A 23,576-nucleotide genomic window follows, 5' to 3' on the forward strand; every position below is an offset into this window, starting at 1 on the left:
AGCATTGGGACTTCATGACCTACATTAATTTGGCTCTATTAAGACTTTGAGAACCCTACAGAGATACCTATTTCCTTTAAAACTCCAGTCTGAAAACTGTTCTGCAGCTGTTGTGTGAGTGAACCTGTGTGGAAGAGGTAAGGCAGGCAGCCAATCCTCTGAAAATATGTTTTGAGCATATATGGGATTGCTGAAATACCATTTTGAGGAAAAGAGTTGAATCCTAGACCAAGTTGCTTGGAATCATTAATAAAGCAATCTGAACATCTATTTCTCTCTTTAAAGTAAAGTAGTCCCAAAGCAGTGAAGAATATCCTTCTGAAAGGATCTAGTTCTGTTACATCCTAGTGAATGCATTTTTTAAATGGAGTTTTAAGAAAATCTTGGATCTCTAGTTCCAGAAGAAGATTTTGACATTCTTGGAGTTTGATGATAAATTACCGACCCCATTAATTTATCCTACCTAACAAAAACTTCTTTCCTTTGCTTCAGTAGTTTGCATCTGTTCCCATCTTTCAAAGAAGAGACCATCTTTGGTAAGATTTTACTGTCTAGTATAGGGATACTGGAAATATAAGCTCCCTTTGCTATCATGTTATTTTCTCTGCTAAAGCTCAGAGAATCAGGTGTCCATAAGCAGACTTCAATCTTTCTTTTGTTTTTTTTTTTTTCCATGTGAACAGTTCAGTTAATTTGGAGCACAGGGAAAGAGCCACTTTTCTTGTGTTTTCAATTCTGAGAAATTACTCAAGTCATCTATTTTCTATAAATTAACAAAGAAAAGAATTCAGTCTCTCTCAACAAGCACGTATCTAATTGCTTGATTCTCAGAGGAGAATGTTTTGCCTGGGGGAAAAAAAATTATCATCTGATGGTGCTCCTGAAATAAAGCCAAAATAATAATTTTGGTACAGAAAGAATCAGCAATTTAGGGCAAATTCTCCTCCTACAACATCTTGGAAAATCTTATTTCCAAGATAAAAATTCACACTATGAAAGATGAAATAAAAATAAAAGATTTTTAAAATCCTTCCCTATTTAAATTTTTGATATGAAAATATTTTATTTCAGTGAGTTCAGATAACTTTATTCAGTTGAAGTGAAACACTCCATCATACGTTTCCCTTAATACATTTGAAAACTGTGCCCTGTTTCAGACTGGAATGCTTTTTAAAATTAAAAAATGAAAACAGTGCATTTGGAAATTATCTAGACAAAAGACAGTATTTTTAATTTTTTCCAAACTGTATTCTAGCCATAAGCATCTGTGAGATTCCACAAGTCAGCTTCATTGTCCCATCTTGACAGTTGTAGAAGTTGTCCCTGTCCATGAAAGGGGAGTTGGAACTAGAAGATCCTTACGGTCCCATCCACCTCAAATCATTCTGCGATCTTATGATATTATCATTTCACTAAAAATTGTATTTTACCATTCGTTGTGATCTAATGCTCATACTGTTGTATGGACTTTGTTGATCACAGTTCTTACAGGAAGTGGCAGGAATCACAGACTTGTTTTATATGTATTTAAAGTTTTTTTCTCTTCCTCAGGAGCTGTAACAGCAAAACTCAATAGCCAGTAAATGGCAACCGAAGCAGCAGCTTTCCAAGTGTACTAGCTTAGTTGCTGGTTGAGGTTAAACCAAGTAGTATAAGCAACAAAGACATGATTTTACTGCTCTCAAGAGCTTTGATCATAGGAAAGAGGGATGAGGGAGAAGTGAAGAGATATGAGAGAAAGAATGTCTGTCGTTGTCAGAGAAGAATGATCCTTAGGAGAACAGTTTATGATGGGAGCGGCCGATGCATCAAGCAACATCTTACACTTCATCTGTCTCTATTTTAGCAGAACGAGGGACCAACATACAGGCAGCCTCAGCACTTATAAAATACGTGGCAATAAGGTTAACCAGGGTGCCTTGTACTGTGACTGTGAAATACTGTTCTAAGGGAGCTTGATGTCAAATGAGCATAATGGACACTGCTGGAATATTATCTTGGTACGTTCCAAACAGCCCTTTTATTTAAAAAAGGGCTTGACGTAGCCTCATGAAGATATTTGCACAACCATAATGAGAAGCAGAAGTACAACATGTAAAAATTCAGAAATGGAAAAATGACTGAAATCAAGCTTGGGAGCCTGAGCAAGGGCCCAGTTCAACAACACAATGAGATCACAACCTGCTGCAGAAAAGGTAATGTTTCCATGGGAAGGGTTCCATAATAACATTATTTCCAGACTGTCTCAATAAATTTCACCAGTCCTAGTATGGCATCACCAACTTAAATGTTTTCTTCTAATTCCTTTTCCAAAATTATTTTAATTTTTGTAATTTAAAAATTTATTTTAATTCTATTTTAATTCCCCACTAAACCTGAAATATATGGAATTAGCAATAGCAATTTGAAAAAAAACCCAGCAGATTTTTTTCCCTTTACTTGGACAAAAACATCTAACGAACTAATTTTCCCTTTGAAAAACTGGAAAATAAAACGTGAACCTAATCTTTGACTATTTCTATAACTTAAATGATTATTAGCCTTTAGACTATATTTACTTTTGGTTACGCTAAAATAGACTCATACCATTTACCACTTGTTTAAAAAGGTATGTGAACCTGCAGTAAGTTTCATACCCTAACTCAGCTAAAGGAAAATATTCCTATTAATATGCATTTTTAATTACAACACTTAAATAAACAAGTTAGTAATAAATATGCTTTTGAATCTAAAGAAAATGTAACTGCTCCTACTGAGTATCTTCTTAATGTAAAACTGGACCTGCATAGAAAACCTGACATCTTTCTCTTCTTCACAATGTCATTACCGAAGTTTTCTAATTATACATCCAGATACAATTGTTGAGAAATCTTCATCATTTTAGGGACAGAAACACTTGCCAAAGAAGATGCAAAGTCTTCAAGTACTAATAGGGGTTTACTAAACACTTACCAGTTAAAGATTATAAAATACCTCCTGACAGGTATTAAAGAGTGATATTTACTTGCCCAGATTATATCTGTAGAAGCTGAGTGTATGAGTCTAAATAGCTCTCACCCCAGGCTCTCCTCAAACTCTGAAGATAATCACATAATAGTACAACAGTACAAATGCTGTTGTACAACAATAGTACAAATGCTATGTCTCTAGAAGATAAATCATCTTTTTCTAACATAGGCCTCCAAGACAGCTGAGTGTGGATCAGCCTCACAAGGATACTTATTTCTCTCCACTGACTATTAACAAGAAGAGTCCAAGCAATGACTTAGCTGTCTGAAGCAAGGCAAGATGGATGCCAGCCTAGGAGAAGATTTCAAAACTCATTCTCCTCCAACCACAAAATCCTCCAGTGTAATCTTCTCCTATCAACCTCATAGATCTTTTTGCAGCGTGTCCTCACTTTGGCACCAATTTACAAAAATCAGCAATGAACAAATCACAGATAATCTGAATGAAGGAATAAAACCATGTGTTTTGTGACCTTACCAAAGAAACTCTTCCTACTAGCAGAGATTCTGTTTCATTGTGTAAGGCCTTCACATTGACAGCGATCTCCATGGCAGTGTTTCTGGTAAGGCTCTGGGGAGTAAGAAGTATAAACATTCTTTGAAGTGATGCAAGTCAGACTTAGAGTAAGTACTCTCGGTTTACAGCACAGATCTTAAGTGCCTTCTCCTAGGAGAAATACATCAGTTTACCTTTAAACTGACAACCTGTTCAGCGCTGAGAATAGAAACCAAAAATGTGGTATCTATCTTCTGTCTTTTCCTCAACTTCATTTAGAATGACAGTAATACAATCCTGAAGATCAAGTGACCAACCACCATATCAATCCACATATGACAAAGGCCAGCAGAAAAGTTGTGAATCTTATTTAACAATGACTGTTGATTCCAAATTTTCACCCTATCCTTAGCAGAAGTAAGCTACTAACCATACTTAAAGAAGCAAATGTCAACTAATATATTTACCATGTGTCAATTTAGGTTAGAAATGGACAGCCTCTACCTAATTAATCTTTTCTGGGTCCAATCCCTAAAAACACCCAGATTATCTAGTGTGAAGAGAGGAACCAGGAAACTCATTTCCCCTCAGCCCCTTTGCCTTCCCTGTATAGCTCTTGGATAGCAATTAAGCATGAAAATGTCTGTGAATGCATCCACAGACATGGATTATAATACAGCCCCCAAGGTACAAGCTTGTGCACCCTTGTTATATCTGATTTACTTGTACATAAATCTCTGTTCTTCCTTACCTCAGGAAACCTTGGGTTGGCTTTATTTAATGCATGTGAACATGCATTAACAGCATGAGCAAGCTCCTGCTCCAAGAGGCCATGTACTTTTGCAGCTTCACAGATCCTACAAAAACATCAAAAAAGGAGAATAATATTTAATTTCTTTAAAGAATAATACTTGAGTACACAACTTCATCAGATGAGAAAGTACACAAAGATGTGTTTCACAAAACACTCTTAGAAAAATATAGTCCTTTTTAACAAAAATTGAAAGTCAAGCATCTCTTCAAGCAATATAGCACCTCATATAAATTATATCCATCACACAGATTATTTATGATGGTACAAATATTGAGATACATTTATTTGTCTTAGAACACTAATGCTATACAAAAAAAAAAAAAAAAAGACCAAAACATGTTGCTCTATTAATTCAAATAAATTACAGAGGAAAACTCTAGCACATTACAGTAACTTACCTGAAATTATCCTAAAAACATTTACACCTCTTTCACAAGGCATATCCTTCAGATTTGGCATGAAAATTGTCTGCAACCATTTAAGATTGTGGGAGGTCCAGTTGTAACTACAACCTCCAGATCATCTCAAGAACAGTAAAGGTTTTAAGCTGTCTTGGCTAAACTTCACTTTGGGTAATTGGTAAACTAAATTATTCTTCTATGTCTGCAGTATAGAGTATGTAGCTTTTCCTTTCTTATATTTTCGGTGATTTTGATGCTAAAGATAATTTGTTGTTATGATAAAATGAATAGCAGCTTTATAAAATGTTCTGATTTTTAAAAAAAAAAGCTTTTCTTTATCTCAGCCCATATGAATGACTGAAGTGTCCATCCTGTTGACTTCTAGAGTTGACTTCCAGAGGGTTTTTTCCAATAATTGTATTTTTGTTTTTCCATAGAAAAAGAAGCTTCAATTTTTGCAAAGAAACTTTCCAGTTTTCCATTTCTGTTGCTACTTCAGAAAGTTGGTTTTCAGACACAAAAAAGAAAAAACCAACAGAAAAACACATAAATAAAATTTTAAAAAATACTTAGGAAAAGCACACAAAAAGAAGCTGAGCCTTAAAAATAAAATCAAATTTTTAAATTGGAAAAAAACAGCTGATATAGTGGCAACAAAACAATCAAAAACCAGGGAAAATGTACACTTCTCAGCGTATGTATGAATTTGCATTAATAATTCAGTCTCTTTGTCTAGGTTACCAATCCAATTTATTAATTTTACTGTACCTGGTAATAAGTTCTTCTGCAGCTTGTGAGCATAGCTGGATCTGTGCAACTTCTTCTTCTGTAGCCAACTCAACAGCTTGCTGAGGGTACAAGGGAGATCGAATGACAGGTTTGCAGGAATCATACTTCTGTTTGTCCTCCCAAGACTTCAGGGTGTTTTCAAAGGCCTAATCAAAATGAATTACACATTCAATTCACAGTACTTGGAGTATTCTTACTCATTAAAAATTTTAGTTTTACATTTTACAAAAATTTAAATTATAATTATTTTAGTTTAATTTAACAAATAAACAACTGCATGATTTAATTTTATATAAATAGTACAACCTGATTAAATAATAACTTTACATTCAAAATTTTTTAAATTTAGTATAGAGAATAAATCACTTCTGAAAGCTTTTTGCTCTATCTCTGCCCTTTTATCCTAAAAATGTGTCTTCCAAACCAATAAGAACACAAAGACAGTGATAATGGTTGGACTCAATGATCTCAGAGGTCTTTTCCAACCCCAATAATTCCAGAATTTTGTGATTCCCTAATGCAAGCACATTTTGTGTGGATAGCAAGATTGAAATCCAAAACTGATACAGCATTCAAATATTAAAAATGGTGGGGAAAAAAACCAAATTTACTAAAATAGAGTTCGAATTCCATTAACTCCACCCTAAATCCAAGATCCAGTTAGTGGATGGAGAACTGAGGGGCAGTTGTACCTTTCACACAATAATCCTAGACAAGTGTGAACTCTCCAGTGGCTTTGCGACTAGGTTCTGCTTGTGTCTCTTCTGTCTGAGACTGGCTCATGGGGGAGAGGGGGATTAGTAGGACAGAGAGATACAGGAGAGAAATCTGCAGAAAGCTATTCTGAAAAATGGACAGTGTAGAACTTTGCTATTTATCCAACTGTGCTAAAACTTCCAGTATGTGACTGGTATAACACACCTAGAGAAAAAGAAAGAAGCAGTAGAAGGGGAGGAAGGGAGGGAGGGAGGGAGGAGGGCAGGAAGGAAGGAATAGATAAAATGTTGACCATTCTTACTATATATTAATAAGAATATAGGAACAGCACTAATAAACCCAATAAAAATTAACAAAGCTTTGCCACTTACACAAAAGAATAATTCTCTATCCGGCTCATTATAGAAATTATACAACTGTAAGTAACTGTATGAATTATATAAATAGTTATAAAACATTTTTGTAAGCACTGTTTTGTTCACACTGTAACTGAAACAAATTATTACAGAAACCAATGTTATCAGTGGTAGCTCTTTCTGCAACATACTCTGTCTCGTGTTAGCATCTGAGCTCTGTTTTTGTGTATGATCTTAATAACTCCCGGGGGCTGGATCCATGCCTCTCCATCGACTTGCACTGGAACCCCTTCATCACCAAGTATGGTGATCTTTACTGACCGACACTGGAAAAGAACAAACACGTTATTTTACAGGGCAATAAATACTGGTGAGACTGACAGGCCACCTGTAATCTGTTGATTACGAGGAGCTGTGGCTTCTCTCCAGAACTGTCTCAGGAATTAAGCCCTCCTATACTTCATTCATCATTGAAGACAATTTGTTACCCACTAAAAACCAAACATTGTCAGCACTTTATTAATGTATAGAGAGGCGGTCATCAAGAGTCCTGCTACTTGCCAGAATCCCAAACTGCTGCCAACTATCCTGCGTGCTTGCAAGTAAGCAACAAACCTGAGCTATCCTGTGGTGCTGCAGTTTGATGACTCTGGACACTGCCATCTGCATGCTGCCAAATACAGCAACAACTTCTAAGATTTTATCATCAAACGATGGAGCTCCAAATATCTGTGAGGAAAAGAAAGTATTCCATTTTTGATGGCAAATCCATTGCTTAGATTGCAATGAAACACAGATTCATTTACAGATTTGTTTCCAACATTTAAATGCTCTATTATACAATAACTACACTGTCTCTCCAAAGTCACATGAGTGACCACAGACAACAGGCAAATATTATTTGAAACAGCAATGCGATAGCATTTAAAGTATCTGAATGACAAGGCATATCCTTATATAGGAAGGATGGCATGTTTCAGCATGCAGATTAAAAAATGTTTTTCAAGGCAAGATGAAAGGCCAATTCAAATCTCTGCTTGGTTAATGTACTTAATATCTAAGAGGTTCTTGAAGGTAAGAGAAGTAATGCTGTCTTTTTCTTCTCAGAAGTGCTTCTATGTTTGTATAGTGAATTCTCTGGAACCCAACATCCAAGTCCACGCTCTGCTTTGTTTAACACAGCTTTGATACTGAAGACAATCTTGTTTGTGCTGTGTATAATTATCCACTGTAAATAGGAAAACCACTTCTGTATGGAACACATGTCCTCCTATGCAGCCAAGGTGCTGAATTTCCACACGCTCACATAAAGTGCAGGAAGTCTTGCCACCTGGTGTCCTGCCGGGGAATTCAGCCACAGGACAGATCTCAGGCTGGACTTCAGCTGGGTCTGGTGGGTGATACCACACTAAGGTCACTTGAAGCTTGGCCGTTTCATCTTGATGTGCAATAGGGAGCAATGAGGGTGAAAAATCAGCAGGAGAAATCACTCCAGGAAGAGTTTAAAGGGTAGGGAGATAGTGCCTCTGAGCAGTACTTGGACTCCCTCACTTGGCACCTTAGGCAGAGCAAGCTGCATCAGAAACACCTGAGACCAGATGAGAAAATCCCAGTTTCTCCAGCCGACTTTTTTTTTGCAGCTTCCATGGAATTTTTTCCATTTTTTGCATGAGTATATGAACATCTTGAAAAGAACCAAGATGGTGATTATGCTATTCCATGAGAAAAAGTGTGGAGAGTTCTTGATCCAGTAACTGACATTCACAGGGCTAGTTCTGGCATGTGTTAAGAAAAAGTACTTGTAAAATTTCATTTACTCTGTGTTGCGATTTCAGCAAAAGGGCAGGAAAAACACAACCCAGTCTTCTTCTGTGTCTCTCCACCAGTAATATCTGTACTGAAAACCAATCTTTTTTTTCCTCCTTTTTTTCTTTTAAAGGCAAACCAGTCTCTATGGATCAACATTCAAATTTACTTCTTTCCTGTTGCAGGTCATGTTTCCAGACTGTCTTCTGGACACCAAAATAACATGCCTTAACAAGTCTTGCTCAAGCCAGTCAGGGTACAGATGCTCTGCCTGGCTCACTGCTACTGTTTCAGCAATAATCACAGCTGTCAAGGCAACATCTTTCATTTGTCCAGACAAGAAAAACCAGCAGCATTTCAGACCATCACCACCACCTTTCAATGAAGAGTCATTCAAGACTGCACTAAAGCAGTGAATTATGCTCCCAGCTCTGTCCAGAACAAAAATGTCATTCTGCTGCCACATCTTCTCACTAGAAGACTAGTAGTAAAACTGTTCCATGACTTACACATTTGCTGTATAGCAGTATGAAAGCTAGGACAGATCTTCTCTCTCACTGAAGCAGTTCAGGGAGAAAAATAAACTCCTGAACAGGGGCTGAACAGATGTTAGAGCAGTTTTCATGGTATGACTATGAACATGGAGTATATATAAAAATTTTAGATATCCATTGCCAGATATAAACAAAATTTCCATCCTCTGACATATACCAAAAATAAGAAAAGGACACTAAAACATGTCTAAAATTCTTTTTTCACTTTTATATGTGTGTCTATATATATACACATGTATAAAACATACATATATGTATGCAATTATATATGTATTATAATATAAACAGGCAATTATATATAATATATATTGTAATATATTAAATTATGTATATTATATATATGTATGTTCGTATGTGTGTATTAAAAAATGAAAGGATAACAACTCACAAGAGACCCAAAACTTTTTGGCAAAAAAATCATGGATTGTCTACACTAAAATCACAAGCCAGTTTGCAACTACAGTTTTAGGTGATTCAGACATCACACACTAAATCAGGACATGCAGATTAGGATAATCTGCTCGTAATTACAGTTGGTGCACTGTGAGTGAAGTGGATAGAGGCAGTAACACTGTTCCAGGTTGTAAGGCATTTAGGTATCCATGTGGTGAAATGTTTCTTAGGAGTTAGGAAGAAACTAAACTTTTCTTAGGAAAGAAAAAAGGGGAGAAAGGTATCTTAAAGTATTTTAAAGGTTCATTGAAAAAAATATTCAAAAACCACTTTACTACTCCCACTAAATTATCAGTCACTAAATGCATCAGTCTTCATTTTCTGAATCACCATCCCTCACAGCAAAGCTGTTTGAAGAACAAGAAGAAAATTAAGGTATAAACTTTGAGTGATTATCCTGTCTACCTTGCCTGTTGTTAGACTATGGCAAACAGAGGAATCTATGCTTTCAAAAACCTTATTTACAGATGTCTGTAAAACAATATAGAGAGAAATTATTTGTGTCTCTGTTTATAAAATTAGTTTCTAAAAATATTCATAGAACCATTTAAAAAACAAAATAATTATGCTTTATTATGAACATTTCTGCTAGAATGGACATGACAGAAGACAATGGACAGCAAAACATCATGGAATATATTTTCAGTAAAAAAAAAAACAGCAAGACAATACATTTTGAACTGAAACAGCCTCCTCAAATAAAACTTGTTATCCAATCTATATGCTAGTACTATTAAAATCAAGTGAGAAAAGCAGTTCACTATATTTATTGCTGGTTTTGCCCAGAAGGTTAAGTCTCTTAAATGCTACTTACATCATCTTCTTTGGTTCCACCCCAGAAATTAGTCCCACCAGCGTAGCTGGGAATGTTTAGCACAGCTATGCCCTGCAGGCTTGGAAGGGGGATGTACTGTCCATCACACTGTAATGGATAAAAGCTCCTTCAGTACATAAATAATATGACAAAAGTAATCAGCCATTTGTAGCACACAAAGCTTCAACAGAGCTGGCAGGGGAGAGAAAAGTCATTAAGAGGTCTGACACAAGACTACTCCCTCCATGCAATGAAGCACCTGTAAAAAAAACCTCTTCTTTCCAATCTTAGCACTGATCTTTGCAGAGCTAAAAAATGTGTAGATCTACATGCTGTAGTATCTACAGCATTGGTGTTCAATGAGTCTTGAAAGAAACATTTGCACATCCCTTGTTAGGAAATTTCTTATGCACTTAGAGCATAGTCAGTCTATCAAGGATTAAAAATCTTTTTGCAGTGAAAAAAATCAATCTCCCTGAGTGCACACAGTAAGATTGCCAAGGACATAACAAAAAGATTCATTTATACATTCAGTAACTAGTCTTCCATCCTATGTCAGCGTTCCCAAAATTGCAACAGACTTGTTATTTAGTCAAGTCCATTTAAGGCCAGGGGCGGTGGGGGTTGTGTCAGGAATATCCAAGAATATTTCTGGCATAGTCACAAACATGTGGTTAGCTGTCAGTGTTTGCATGTATTGCTGACTTCCTGTAAAAATAATTTCAGTCTCCTCCCAAAAGTGCAAAGACAAATCTAGGACTGACCCCACAGGTGTCACCCTGGGTGTGGATGGGAGTTGTTGATTTTGCAGATAAGAGGTCGGTCTTATGTCCAACCATTCAGTCCTTCTTTCTTACTTCTTTATCTCCCAAAACCCATAAATAACTCCATGTCCTATTCAACACAATCTTGGGATGACATAAGTCAATCTCACTTTTGGTCAAGAGTAAATTTACAGACATCAGTGAAATCACTCTTGACTTACAGCAGTACAACTGCCTGCAGAGGGGAGCCCAATGATCTCAAAGCATTCCACTGGGAGTCAAAAGTCAAATCCTCCAGCAGTGCCACAGGCATGGAATTGAAGCAAATTAGAAACACAAGGTGGTAAATTCCGGACCCAGGTGTCACTTTATGGACCATGAAGTTGCAGGTCAAGCTGCCTTTAATGAAGATTGCTGGATTACTGCACATTACCAGTCCCACAGAAGGATATTAAAATTATACAAATGAAATAGAAAATCTAAAGAAATAAGGACAAAATCTGTAGCACCTTTATCAAGAGGAGAAAGAGATGCAAATTATTTCCCAAACATGCTTAGTGTTCTCTTTTTGTGATTTAATCTTAGGAACAAGACAGACTGTAACATTTTAATCAAGATGTGACAGTATCCAAAGTATGGTGTGATATTAATAGATGCTGCACAGCCATTTGTGTTATAGTAAAGGTCTGCCTCTAATGCCTGAATATGTGGGCATAATATACGTAATATTGTGCAAGGCAACAGTAAATATGAAATTTTTACTTCCAGAAATACTGAAAAATAATTTTGGAAAGGTCAGCAGTATTATTGAATCTTATTTGAATCCAATTCAAAAGATCCTTAAATTAGAATTCAATCTGCAGTATACATAACGTTCTTTCCCATCATTATATTTGCTAACTACTGCATAATTCCTTGATAATTACTCAATCCTTAGCTAACAGCAATCTGCTGCTACCAGACAAAATCCTCCTAAATCTCAAAGTGAGAAAGAGTTCCAGTAACCTAAAATTATTCTTTCAACTTAAAAAGTTACCCTCATACAAATATCATAAACTTCTAAATGAAATACTTAGCATGAAATAAAAAGAGAAATTATATATATTCTCTGTCAAAATCCACCTTAGATATTCTTTGGGTGAAAATCACAGTAACCATCTTGTAGTCTTTTTCTGCATTTGCGAATCATTTATATCTCCTTTAAGTTCCTAGTACCAGGTAGAAGACTTAGATTTTATGTTAGAACTTAAAAGCCAAAGAATAACTATGTTTAGACATGTAATTTGTTGTTGCTGTAATAACACTGTGCTTCTTTTGTGTGACTACTAGAGAAAGTCCCTACTGGTGCAGCTGGGCTTCTTGTGATGCATATTCAGAATCTCCTCTCTTTTGCCAGGAATTTTTTACTATTTATGTGCTCTCCCTATATGTGTAGCTTTCAGATACTTTAAATTCAACCTGAAGGATTAAGACTCCTTATCTCTTTTCTTCTCTTATTTTATGGTCATTTCTGTTGTTGCCCTTAAAACCTGGTCTCTCTTTTGATGCAGTGAACATTAAGAAATATATCCTACCTATACAATTTTTTTTTTTTTCAACCCAGTAATGACAAGAAACATAATTCTGGGTATTTTGTGATCTTAAAGTACTGACATTTTACTCAAAAACATGACTTGGAGAACCAGCTTTCACATAGCACATCTTTACACAGTGCCTTTGAGGTCAGCTTGGGTTGACACAAGAACGCTAACAGGTTTCAAAAGCAAGCACTAATTCTTCACTACACATTGTGCAAGCAACTCTCTTCATAAATAAAATTTACCTCAAGCTGAACTTTTTGTTCTAAGTTCTTGTAAGTTCTCTGCAGTAGCTCTTTTGTGCCAAGAACTCCATACCACATCATATTTTTCGTCCGACTTCTGAAAGGAGGCAAAACAAGATTCACATATTGACATATACACATTATTGTGTCTTGTATTTGTAGAAAAAGAAAAGAATTTAAGAAATTCATACAAAGAAGTAAGGAAAAAGAAAGAGTGGAAACATCTTGGCTCTGTTACTGACATTTAGATTACCTGCACTTTTCAGGGTGCTCTTCTCGCTTGTTATTAAATTCTAGTGAAATTTTTGCATCTAATCCAATACCAAAGTAGTTGTTCATGACACATTTTTCTGAATATCCCTCCCTGTTAGAGGAAAAGACAAAATTAGGTGTACATTTGTACAGAACCTGGACACACAAACATCTTTGACCAAGATTGTCATTGGTCACAGAACGGAATACGAACTAAAACACTTCAAGAGATCTTTCCTCTGAATCTTCCTGAGTAAACTGGTTTGGGCTGAAAAACCCAGCTCTGAAAGACTACTGTCCTCCTCCTCCAGGTGAGCAAGCAATAAGAGAAAAAATCTCTCCCCTTATTTTCAGCAGCTGCAAAAAATTTGCACTATTCATAACCTAACCAGCACAATCCAGCTTCTTTTCAGACACTGAGGTCTACTGCCAAATGACAGCAAACAAGAACTTCATCATGCAAAATAACAAGAGACTACAAAAACATAAGAAGGATGCCCTTAAGGAAAGCAAAGTAAAGCAAAACAGTACATTTGGAAGAAAAAAACATTTCTTACAAGGAATCTGGATCTGGGTCAATAAATGGCGTAGCACCAAATGGATCGATGTTTGCTAGCAACATTTTGCTAATAATTGAACTTCCTGCAATGGAAGCAGCTAGACCAGCCCTTAAACCTGATTAAAAAAGAAAATAAACAAAACAAAACAGAACATATTAAAAAAACAATTTGCATTTGATAAATAGACAAACATGTAATATAAGCCACATACTGGGAAACAAAATTCATTAAATCTGTACAGGGAATGATTGTGATTCTATCTCAATTTTTACCTATATTGTTTATCTTTTCAGGTCTCTGGCTTCCTTAAGCAGAAAGGCAGCTATGCCACATTGTGGTAGCTCTCTTCAGATACCACCATTGAAAAAGAAAAGAAATGAAGAAAATTTAGGGTTTCAGACCAACACTCACTGGCTGGTACAGTAACCAAATTGGTGACCTAACATCCAAAAAGACTGTTAGAGGTTTTCATTCAGTTTAATCTTCATCTCCTAACTGTTCATGATTTTTCTTTTGTCCTATCCTTTGGAAGTATTCATAAGGAATATTCTTTATTCTGCCAGTTTTACAACTGGCAGAGCCGTAGCTTAACTTAATTTGTGGAAAGGTCACGGCCTCAGCATGCCTGCTTTGACTAATATCAATTTCACTCAACAAAATACTCTGTAATGCATGTAAACAAAGCAAAATACTAAAAGCTTTCACTTAAATTTGCCTAAAGAAAAAATGTAAGCTCGGTTCCACTGTGTTTTAGCTATACTAATAAAGTTAATTAAAACAGAGTTTTACTAGTGCTCTCTAGTATTTATTGCATTTGGAGCAGAACAGATTTCTTTTTCCAACTGTTTTGCAGAGCAGCTTTGTGTGGTTTCAGTTATCCAGTTCCAGAGAGATGTCCACAGACAGCTCTTATTCAGAGGGTTGAACTTTACACAGCTTTGTCCCTCAGCCCCTTCATCCTAATCCATTGATTAGGATAAATGATAGAAGGATTTGGGTGTACCTCTGGATGAAAAATTGGATGTGACCTGGCAATGTGAGCTTGTGGCCCACAAACCCAAATGCATCCTGGGCTGCATCAAAAGCAGCATGGCCAGGAGGGAAAGGGAGGGGATTCTGCCCCTCTGCCCTGCTCTGGTGAGATCCCACCTGGAATGCTGTGTCCATCTCTGGGGGCCCCAACATAAGAAGGACATAACGAGTCCACAGAGGACCATAAAGATGATCAGAGGGCTGGAACACCTCTCCTGTGAAGACAGGCTGAGAGCTGGGGTTGTTCAGCCTGGAGTGGAGAAGGCTCCAGGGAGAATTTATTGTGCCCTTTCAAAATATAGAGCAGGTTTATAAGAAAGACTGAGAGACTTTTCACCAGGGCCTGCAGTGACAGGAGAAAGGGCAATGGTTTTAAACAAAAAGACGGTACATTTAGATGGGACAAAAGAGGAAAATGTCTGTGATGAGGGTAGTGAGACACAGGAAGAAGTTGGCCAGGGAAGCTGTACAAGCCCCACCACTGGAAGTGTCCAAGGTCAGGCTGAATGCTTTTTTGAGCAACCTAATCTAGTGAAAGATGCCAATGCTCATGACAGAGGGTTGTACTAGATGATCTTTGGAGGTCCCTTCTGACCCAAACCACTGCGCAATTCTGTGATTCTGAATTTTACTTTTCACCCTCTGGAATCAAATGCAACACTTATACTACTTCTGGTGTTCTGCCAAATGATCAGAAATCTTCTACACTATTATGCATTTCTTCCTATATAATACAACACAAAGACGTGTATGTTGGTTCAAACAAATTCAGGGCATGAAGTAAAAGTCATTATTTGACAGCAAGCAGGAGACTGGAAGATCATATTAAAGTAAGGTAGGAACGGCAGATTTCAAAATCATAATTACCTGGGCAGATAATCCTCGTGTTAAGTACTGGGAGGTTTTCCTTGCTTGCTGCCAAAGCTGGAGCAGAGAAAGAACCTGTCTGAGAATGGATACCTCGGCTTGTGCGCCTATCAGGAGACCTTGGTGCAGTTTTAGCTGTGCAGAAAAAACAGAAGTAACAACACTAATCAGACCTATTATAACATTACCACATAGGTTTTACAGCCCAGAAAATGCATCAAAAGCATTAATTTAATCTGTTACCACTCCATGACAATAGTCCTTCCCCCTCCCACCACAGATTTTCTTCCAAATATGGGAAGAAAACTCAGAAACAGATCAAGTGACAAACTCAAATTAAAATGAGCAAGTGTGCATGGCACTCAACATGAGGAGTTCCCAACTCACACTTCAAGCTACCAGCAAAAGTATTACATGTATTAAATGTAAATATATTCATAAAACGTATTATATCCACCTTTAAATGCAATAGTATTTAATGGTGCAGTAAGCTTCTGATAAACATATTACTGAAATAATAAAACAACTTAAATTTAATCTATGTTTACTTATAAATATAGATATATTACATAGTATATTACTATTTATAACAATTTTAATACAGATAATTCCATGGCCTGTAGGTTAGAATACCCGTCTCATCAACACCCACAAAATTTTCTTCAAGCAGCTAAAATGACCCCCATGCTTGCATCAGATTTCTGAAAACATTAGAGAAAACTCTGACATCTTTATTTACAGCCAAACTGAAAACTGCAAGGGAAGGAAAAAAGACATGTTCACCTTTGTCTTCTACATTTAGAGAGATAGTGGGGGTCATCAGTTTTCCATCATCTTTTTTCACAGAAAAAAACCCAGAAAATGAACAAACCAGCAATTTCCCAAATAATTAACTTATTTATTAAAATTTTCTGGAAGATGGATCAGTGAAACCTTGACAGACAGCAATGTTTGCTAGCTGATGTAACTGTTATTGACAAAGGCTCAGGAAAAGGAAAGGGAAAAAAATCAAGAAGAAAGAGAAGATATTCACAAAGAGTAACCAGTAGCTCAGTGAGGCCAGTTATTCTTTGGCTGCCTCCAGAGGCAATGAAGAAGGATGGGCTTTGCATAGGGCTGACCACAGGAGCTGTAATTTACTTTCTTGGCAGAACTTGTTTCATGCAGCCTGAGAGAGTATGCCAGTGCCTGCTTTAGCCTGGGGAAGTCAATCTCTGTGCAATTCAGCCCCCTCAGACAAAGCCAGAAACTGGTGCCCCAAAGAAAAAAGGTTGGGTATTACCAAATGCTTTGTTATAGCATTTCCATGTTCATGTAGAAAGCTCTCACACAACAGATGGTCACAGACAGACACTTCTTGGCTACCTCTGCTCCAAATTATGTCACATGTTAAAACTACTTCAGCTTAGGACAACTTCAACCTTGACCATCTGAAGAAGCTCAGAACAAAAAAATGAAATTATTTCAAGATGATCTGATTTTTCCTCTCAAAACATGAAAACTAATCCAGCAAAAATAGAATTAGTAGGACTAGCACCAAGACAACGGTGGGGAAACAGCACCAGGAATGTGGTGGGAAGGATAGAATACATCATTTTCAGTGGCAGGATTGGGACAAATCAGGTCATGTCTATCATAGCTTAGCCTGAGAGGAACGTGGGTGTACTGTATGAGAACACTAATGGAAAGAAAATGTTGAATGGGAAAATCTAGAGACAAAAGGAATAACTAGAACAAGGGTTTAGACATTGTGTTCAAATCACTTCGGGCCAGGATTTGCACATTCACAGGGGTTTTTTTAAATTATGATATCTGGCAGAGAACAGTAAATGCAATAGCAAATTCTTCACTTTCTTATATCCCAGGAGTAAGATTACACACCTTTCTGGCTGACTTGCTGAAGTCAAGCAGAAATTATTATACACAGGACAAAGAAAAGTGGGTGAATTTTTCTGGATTGTTTTATATGAAAGGGCTGATCAAGTGGACTAACAGCTCCTTGGGACTTTAACACCTGCATGACAGCCATAGCAGTTATCACAAAATGCTACAATATTGCATGATTGCAATACAACTCAATTATTTGTATCTGTGCATGACAAAACACTGTAATAATGTCAAAAAATAAAAAGGAATAAAAACGGCAAGCGATATCTAACAAGAGTCATTAAATATTTAGATGAAGATATTAACATATGGAAAAACATTATCTTCATCAAATGACCAGGAAGATCCTCTGAGGGTAAAATATAATACTCAGAACAAAATTAACATTCATTTTTCATAATACTACTGAAAAATTCACAACACTGTTCACACAGTCTGTTCTCTCTGTACTTGCAAACAAGGCAGTTGTATTAAATAGGAAAATCAGCAGAGCAGCTGCTCTTTATTTGACAGATGAGACTCATGGGAATAACTGCAATAAAGATAAACTTTTGCTGTGAATGCTCTGATAAAAACAACACAGCCCTAATGAGTAAAACTGATGTTTTAGTGCAGATAATTGAATTAATGTTTCATGGTCTGTCCCTAAACATCTATCGTCCAGTGACAGCATTAATATGCACTCTATTCCACACATATAAGACTAATACAGCTCCCCATTAGATGCAGAAATTATACCATCAAGAAACAAGGAGCTTAATACATTTCTAGACGTGTATATCTTTATTATACAGTTATGGCAGTAGGATTGGGTCATCTGTAGGGCCAGCATCCTCTATGAGCTACTATGGAAAAAGGACAACCAACATAAATTAATTCCTATAACCAAGAGAAAATAAAAGGAACCAGCAAAGAAACAATCACTGGAGAAAGCCTGACGTGTTTCTGGAGAAAACATGAGATCCTGGGTCAACAGAAGCCCCAAAAGCCTAATGTCTTATTTCCAAGGTAGGAGCTACCAACATAGGCACCAGCTTCAGAGAAGAGCCTTGTGAGGACAGTGATGCACTGTAGGTGAGGTCACAAGATGATCTGTGAGTCACAGGGAAACAGTGGTAGCTGGTGGGCAGCAAAGCCTATCCTCTAGATAGTTGATGAGAAACTTCTTGGAGCAAAATGAGAAAAGCATTTTGGGATTTGCATCTCCTTTTGTTACCCTAACCCACACTAAAATCCTCAAAAGCTGTCCTTCAATAACATGGGGAAGACTGAAATATCCACCTACACTAAGAAGCAGCTTTCCTAAAAGTACTATGTAGCTTGAGAATCTCAGTCTACAACTGAGACATTCTATTGCCACCATTACCCAGACTCTAGCTTTTGCTCCGGATCACGTAGAAAGGTGAGTGTAAACACTGCATTAAATTCAGGCACTTCTCTCCCCAACAAGTGCCTTCTCAGCTTTGTAAATACATTCCAAAAGTCTGTTTATCTGTTATTTCCCTCATTTTCCCCTTAACTTTTATTTATCCAAATCTATTACAATTTGTAAGTAGTTTCCACAAATTATTTTTATATTATAGTAATGCAAGTAATCTTAAGAATGGAGCCAATTATGGTCCAAATACAACTATAAGGAGATAGTATATTTCTATTTTATTCCTAATTGACTCACTTGATGGGGACTCAAGTTCCTTTGTATCTTCCTCTTTTTCCTCTTCTTTGGATTCATCCAATTCTTTGCTGTATTCTACTGGAGACTGGTTCACTTGTTCTTCACTATGAGCATTCTGCTCGTCCACAACTGTTCATTAAGAGAAAAGACAAAGTTTCAAGGTTTCTAAAGAAAAACTGCATATATCAAAATTAGCACTTTTTTGTAGCTTTTAGTTTAAAAATATTAACAAAAGAGTTCTATTGTCAATTCAGTGAAAGAGTCAGTCAATCCTTTGCCAGTTGATAAAGATTTGCTGTCAGAAATTTTCATTTTGTGGAGGCTAACAGTTAAAAAAAATGCACTTTTATATGTGCAAACGTACATCCATAAGTACTCACACCTGCAGTCATCAATATTCAAACAAGCTGCACTTCTTTTCTTTGCAGCTTGTAATAAGCACAATAATTTTATCTATGCAAGAATGTAGAAATCAAATTTTATAATGAAAACTTATTCCAGTTTAACAAGCAAACAAACAAACAAACATCATTATCCTATCCTATTCTACCAGTCTGGATCAAAATGCCAATATGCACCTTTTTCTGCTTGTTCAATGATCTGCCTCACAGCCTTCTTCAAGCTGTTTGCTCGGAGCATTAACTGTTCCCTTGGTTTGAAGAGTTTCTGGGAAGATTTTGAGACACACTCCGCTAATTGCTCTTTACTTTCAGACAAGGATTCTTCACTTGAAAACTCCTCTGGTTCTTCTTCCACAATGGGGGGAGCAATGCCTGGGAGAATGGGAGCAGCCTGGGCTTCTGTGTGAAGAGCCTGGAGCAATAGGTCCAGCTTCTCATTTAACTCTGAGCACTAAGACAAAGTGGAAAAGAATACACACACACACACACACACACACACACACACACACACACACACACACAAAAAAAAAAAAAAAAAAAAAAAAAAAAAAAAAAATCAATAGTGAACATGTGAATCTTTTCAGGAAATACGGTACCAGATTATATTTGAAACTCTAGGTGTCTTTAGTGTCTATGTAATTCCTTATGTAAAACCCAAACCAAGGTTCAACATTTCAGAATATCAGATTATGAGTAGGCCTGCATGGGCTTTCTGCAGACCCTGTGACACTCAACCAGATTAGAGCAAACCCCCTACACTCAGATTCAAGTAACACTCCATGATAAACTCAGCCTGCCCCATAACTAGGTTATGGATTACATCCTACCCCTCTCTCAATGACTTGCAGCACAGAAAACCACCAGAGATTTGCCCACACATGGGTGTTCAGTACGCCAATTTTGAGAGGTATCTATGGAGACATGCCCAGCTGTTAGACTGAGACACATGGGGTTGTTTTTGCAATACAGCTGTACATTTAAGCAAGTGAGCTGTCACAGAGCAAGCAGCTCAAGCCAGAATCAGACACTGTCAAATGCCTCTACCCAACACTAAGTAGTTGTTCTCCCTAGGTACAGTGGAAAAAAAGGGATTTTCTGTGCCTAAGAGAAAGAAAACACTCTCTGGCCATGGACAGTTAAAAAGAAAAACTAATTTTCTAAAATGTGCACCGGATAGAAACATGAACCACAAATTGCCACTTAGAAAGTACTTTTTCCGACTCTGGGATTGTCAGGGATTGTGTCTTCTTTTCTTTTCAGCTCATGTAAATTTTGTGTCTCATACAAAATCCTTCTGTTTTTTTTCTTTCCCAATGTTTTTGCAACATGATCTCTATATTTTGCTGCTTAAACTACTATTTTTAAAATTGTGGTCTGTATCCCCTTCTTTCTCGCAGCATACTCTTCATTATCCCATTGTTTCCCCGTAGCTAACTTAATCCCTAGAAGCAGAACTAATGCAAAAAAATTCCATTTATCTATATGTATGCTACCATGAACTTTATCCTTTACGAAGAAAGAAAGTATAAACAGATCTGAGTTTAAAGATGGTTTGGAAATAATTACTCTATGCAATAAGAAGAGAGAATTTTAAAGTCACTGGTTGAAATTAAAGCCAAACTGGGCATCCTAGGGCAATGTGAAAATGAAACATCCATGAGCTATAAACTTTAAGAACCCAACAACTTTAAACCTGAACATAGTCATAGTCTTACTTTAATGGCCATGGCATCAGCTTCCTCTGCATTTTCCACTGGTTTTTCATAAGTCTTCCCTATTTTGGCAACAAAGTCCTTTACAGTTTCACATAATACTCTTCACATAAAAAAAAGGAGAGGGAAGAAATCAAATGAAATAAAATAGATATGTTTTGAATATTAAATTCTTATGGCATTTTATTTATATGTACACTGCTATAAATTATTCTTATTGTAAACTGAAGTCTGTGATCATACTTGTAAATCAGATGACACTCTTTTCCATAGCTTCCAAAATTGAGGTCATAAGCTTTGAAACAAAAACTCTTTCACTTAAGCCTTGGCATACACTGTATCTCAGCCTCTTATCTGAAATAAACATGACTGATTTTATCCAATCCCTTGCTCGTACACCTTCCCTGTGAGAGGACTTAGCAAACTTGCATTCATTTTGGTAACTTCAAACACAGTCATACAAATTCCCATGCAAAGCTGGAGCTTAGAAACCATGGAGAAAATCTACTGACTTTAATGGAGCCCTTCTTAGATGAAAGCATATGGCCACACACATCCCATTGCACAGCTCATGCTTTTGAACTGACCCTGAAGCATATCTGTGCAAACTACAGTGGCTGCAATGAATTTTCACTGTGTAAATCAGAAAAAGACTTGCAGGTTCTTATTACCTGCACTGCAGATAGACAGCAAACTTACTAATGAGGTGAGTATAATTGCTTAGTACTGTTCATTTGGTTGACATGTTTCTGACAGAAATTAAACAGATTTAACAAGGTACAGAACCAATTTAGAATCAGCAGTTAATAATATCCTGCAGTGTCATTTTCTACATGTGCTATGTATAGTTTAAAAATGAAATTTTGTTAACTTGCTTTTAGGAGAAAAAGAAAGATGTAATGATATTCAGATGTATTTTTAAAGATTCTATGACAGGTCTTTTGCATATCGCAAAACATAGGGTTTTTTTACTGTGAAGGTATACACAGAACAGTTCTGATTTCAGATGATGGCCATGATTTGCCAAATTTCTCTCATTTCAAAATGTTTCAGTTTGGGGAGAAAATCCCACTACTGTCTTAGATCACTATTGATTGAACTGATACAGACAAGGCTACAACAAAACTACCTAAGCTGAAGTTCTGCTTCACACTGGTGGAGTTGTTTGTCATCTAAATATATGCATTACAAAAAAAGCCTGAAGAAATGCAGTGTGAAGTAGATCACATCTTTGCATTAGTAACTATAAGTTTTGTATTTGGAATGATTTAAAATCAATTTATATTAATACTGTGTGATTATTTTTTAAATTTAGTATTAAGCCATCCATTACAACTGTATCATCTAAAAATTTTGCAGAAAAGAACATCCACTCTGAAAGATATAAATCAAGATATATTAAGCCAAGCCAGTTGGCCATCCATAAGAAAACCAGGCTTAGACAGAAGGCTATTATGGTGATGATGTTACACAGGGAATTTATCCCCCACATTGTACATAAAACTGATTGACTCACTTGGCAGATGATATGACAACTGAATGCTGATCAGAATTGAGAATTTTTGCAAGATGAGCAGCAACTGAATCCTCATAAGCAGATATCTGAAAAAAAAAGAGACTTCAGTTTCCACACATTCCAGCAGTTTAACACCAAGTAGTGAGTTTAAACACCTCAAAAACAGCAGGATTTCCATTTCAGATCTAATACAAGGCCAAGTGGCTGACAATGCAGACTCTACCTGCATACTGTATTTTATGTACCAGATTTTTAATATTCAAAGTAAGATTGCATCTGAGAACTTGATCCACAGCTCTTTTCCTCCTCCAGAGAAGAGTAAGTTATTTCTAGGCTAAAATCAGTCTGTGAGGCAGAAAAAATTTTTCTCATATTTATAACAACCTACTGTATTATAATCTAATATCTTTTACTTCTAAAATAAGTGAAGTTTTCCTCAAACAAATTGCTCAATAAGAATAAACCTAAAGTTTGCAGCTATAATCCGGAATTTTCACTTTACTGTCAGGTGGGCTCTTACTCCTCAAGAACCACAACTGACAAAGGCTGCCAAACTGGTATAATGTTATCAAAACCAACCCTCAAGGAGCAAACCATTTAGGGCTTAGTCTTTACAAGAACATTAAAAACTACAAATTATGAAATATTCAGGAAAATATTTGGAATGGATCAAAAATTCATCCTCACATACCATATCCTATCTCAAAGTAGCTGTGGATCCAGATCTCAATTTTAAAAGCAAATTCTAATCAAATTCCAAATCTAAAGCCAAAAATAAATGCAGTTCTGACAGCTTCCCTTAAGAATCACTTAAAATCTCTTAGCATGCTTTTGTCTTTGATTTTGAGCAGGCAGATATACCACTTCAGTTTTTTCTCCT

At 36.5% G+C, this 23,576-nt stretch overlaps 1 protein-coding gene across 6 annotated transcripts in view; it reads right to left on the reverse strand.

The window, feature by feature from the left end:
- The window catches only part of DGKH (diacylglycerol kinase eta), a 162,923-nt gene that overhangs the window by 19,089 nt on the left and 120,258 nt on the right, over nt 1–23,576 (reverse strand). For all 6 annotated transcript variants that reach the window (XM_048295376.1, XM_048295375.1, XM_048295377.1 and 3 more), the window contains 14 exons: nt 22,697–22,782; nt 21,184–21,283; nt 19,646–19,919; nt 19,068–19,196; nt 15,506–15,640; nt 13,604–13,721; nt 13,048–13,158; nt 12,795–12,891; nt 10,209–10,316; nt 7,197–7,310; nt 6,773–6,907; nt 5,488–5,654; nt 4,256–4,361; nt 3,487–3,579 (listed from right to left, as the gene is read on the reverse strand). In XM_048295376.1, coding sequence (XP_048151333.1) covers nt 3,487–3,579; nt 4,256–4,361; nt 5,488–5,654; nt 6,773–6,907; nt 7,197–7,310; nt 10,209–10,316; nt 12,795–12,891; nt 13,048–13,158; nt 13,604–13,721; nt 15,506–15,640; nt 19,068–19,196; nt 19,646–19,919; nt 21,184–21,283; nt 22,697–22,782 — 1,773 coding nt within the window. The remainder of the gene's footprint in view (nt 1–3,486; nt 3,580–4,255; nt 4,362–5,487; nt 5,655–6,772; nt 6,908–7,196; nt 7,311–10,208; nt 10,317–12,794; nt 12,892–13,047; nt 13,159–13,603; nt 13,722–15,505; nt 15,641–19,067; nt 19,197–19,645; nt 19,920–21,183; nt 21,284–22,696; nt 22,783–23,576) is intronic.

The sequence above is a fragment of the Corvus hawaiiensis genome, chromosome 2 (genome assembly GCF_020740725.1).
Source record: "Corvus hawaiiensis isolate bCorHaw1 chromosome 2, bCorHaw1.pri.cur, whole genome shotgun sequence".
In the NCBI taxonomy this organism is placed as follows: Eukaryota; Metazoa; Chordata; class Aves; order Passeriformes; family Corvidae; genus Corvus; species Corvus hawaiiensis.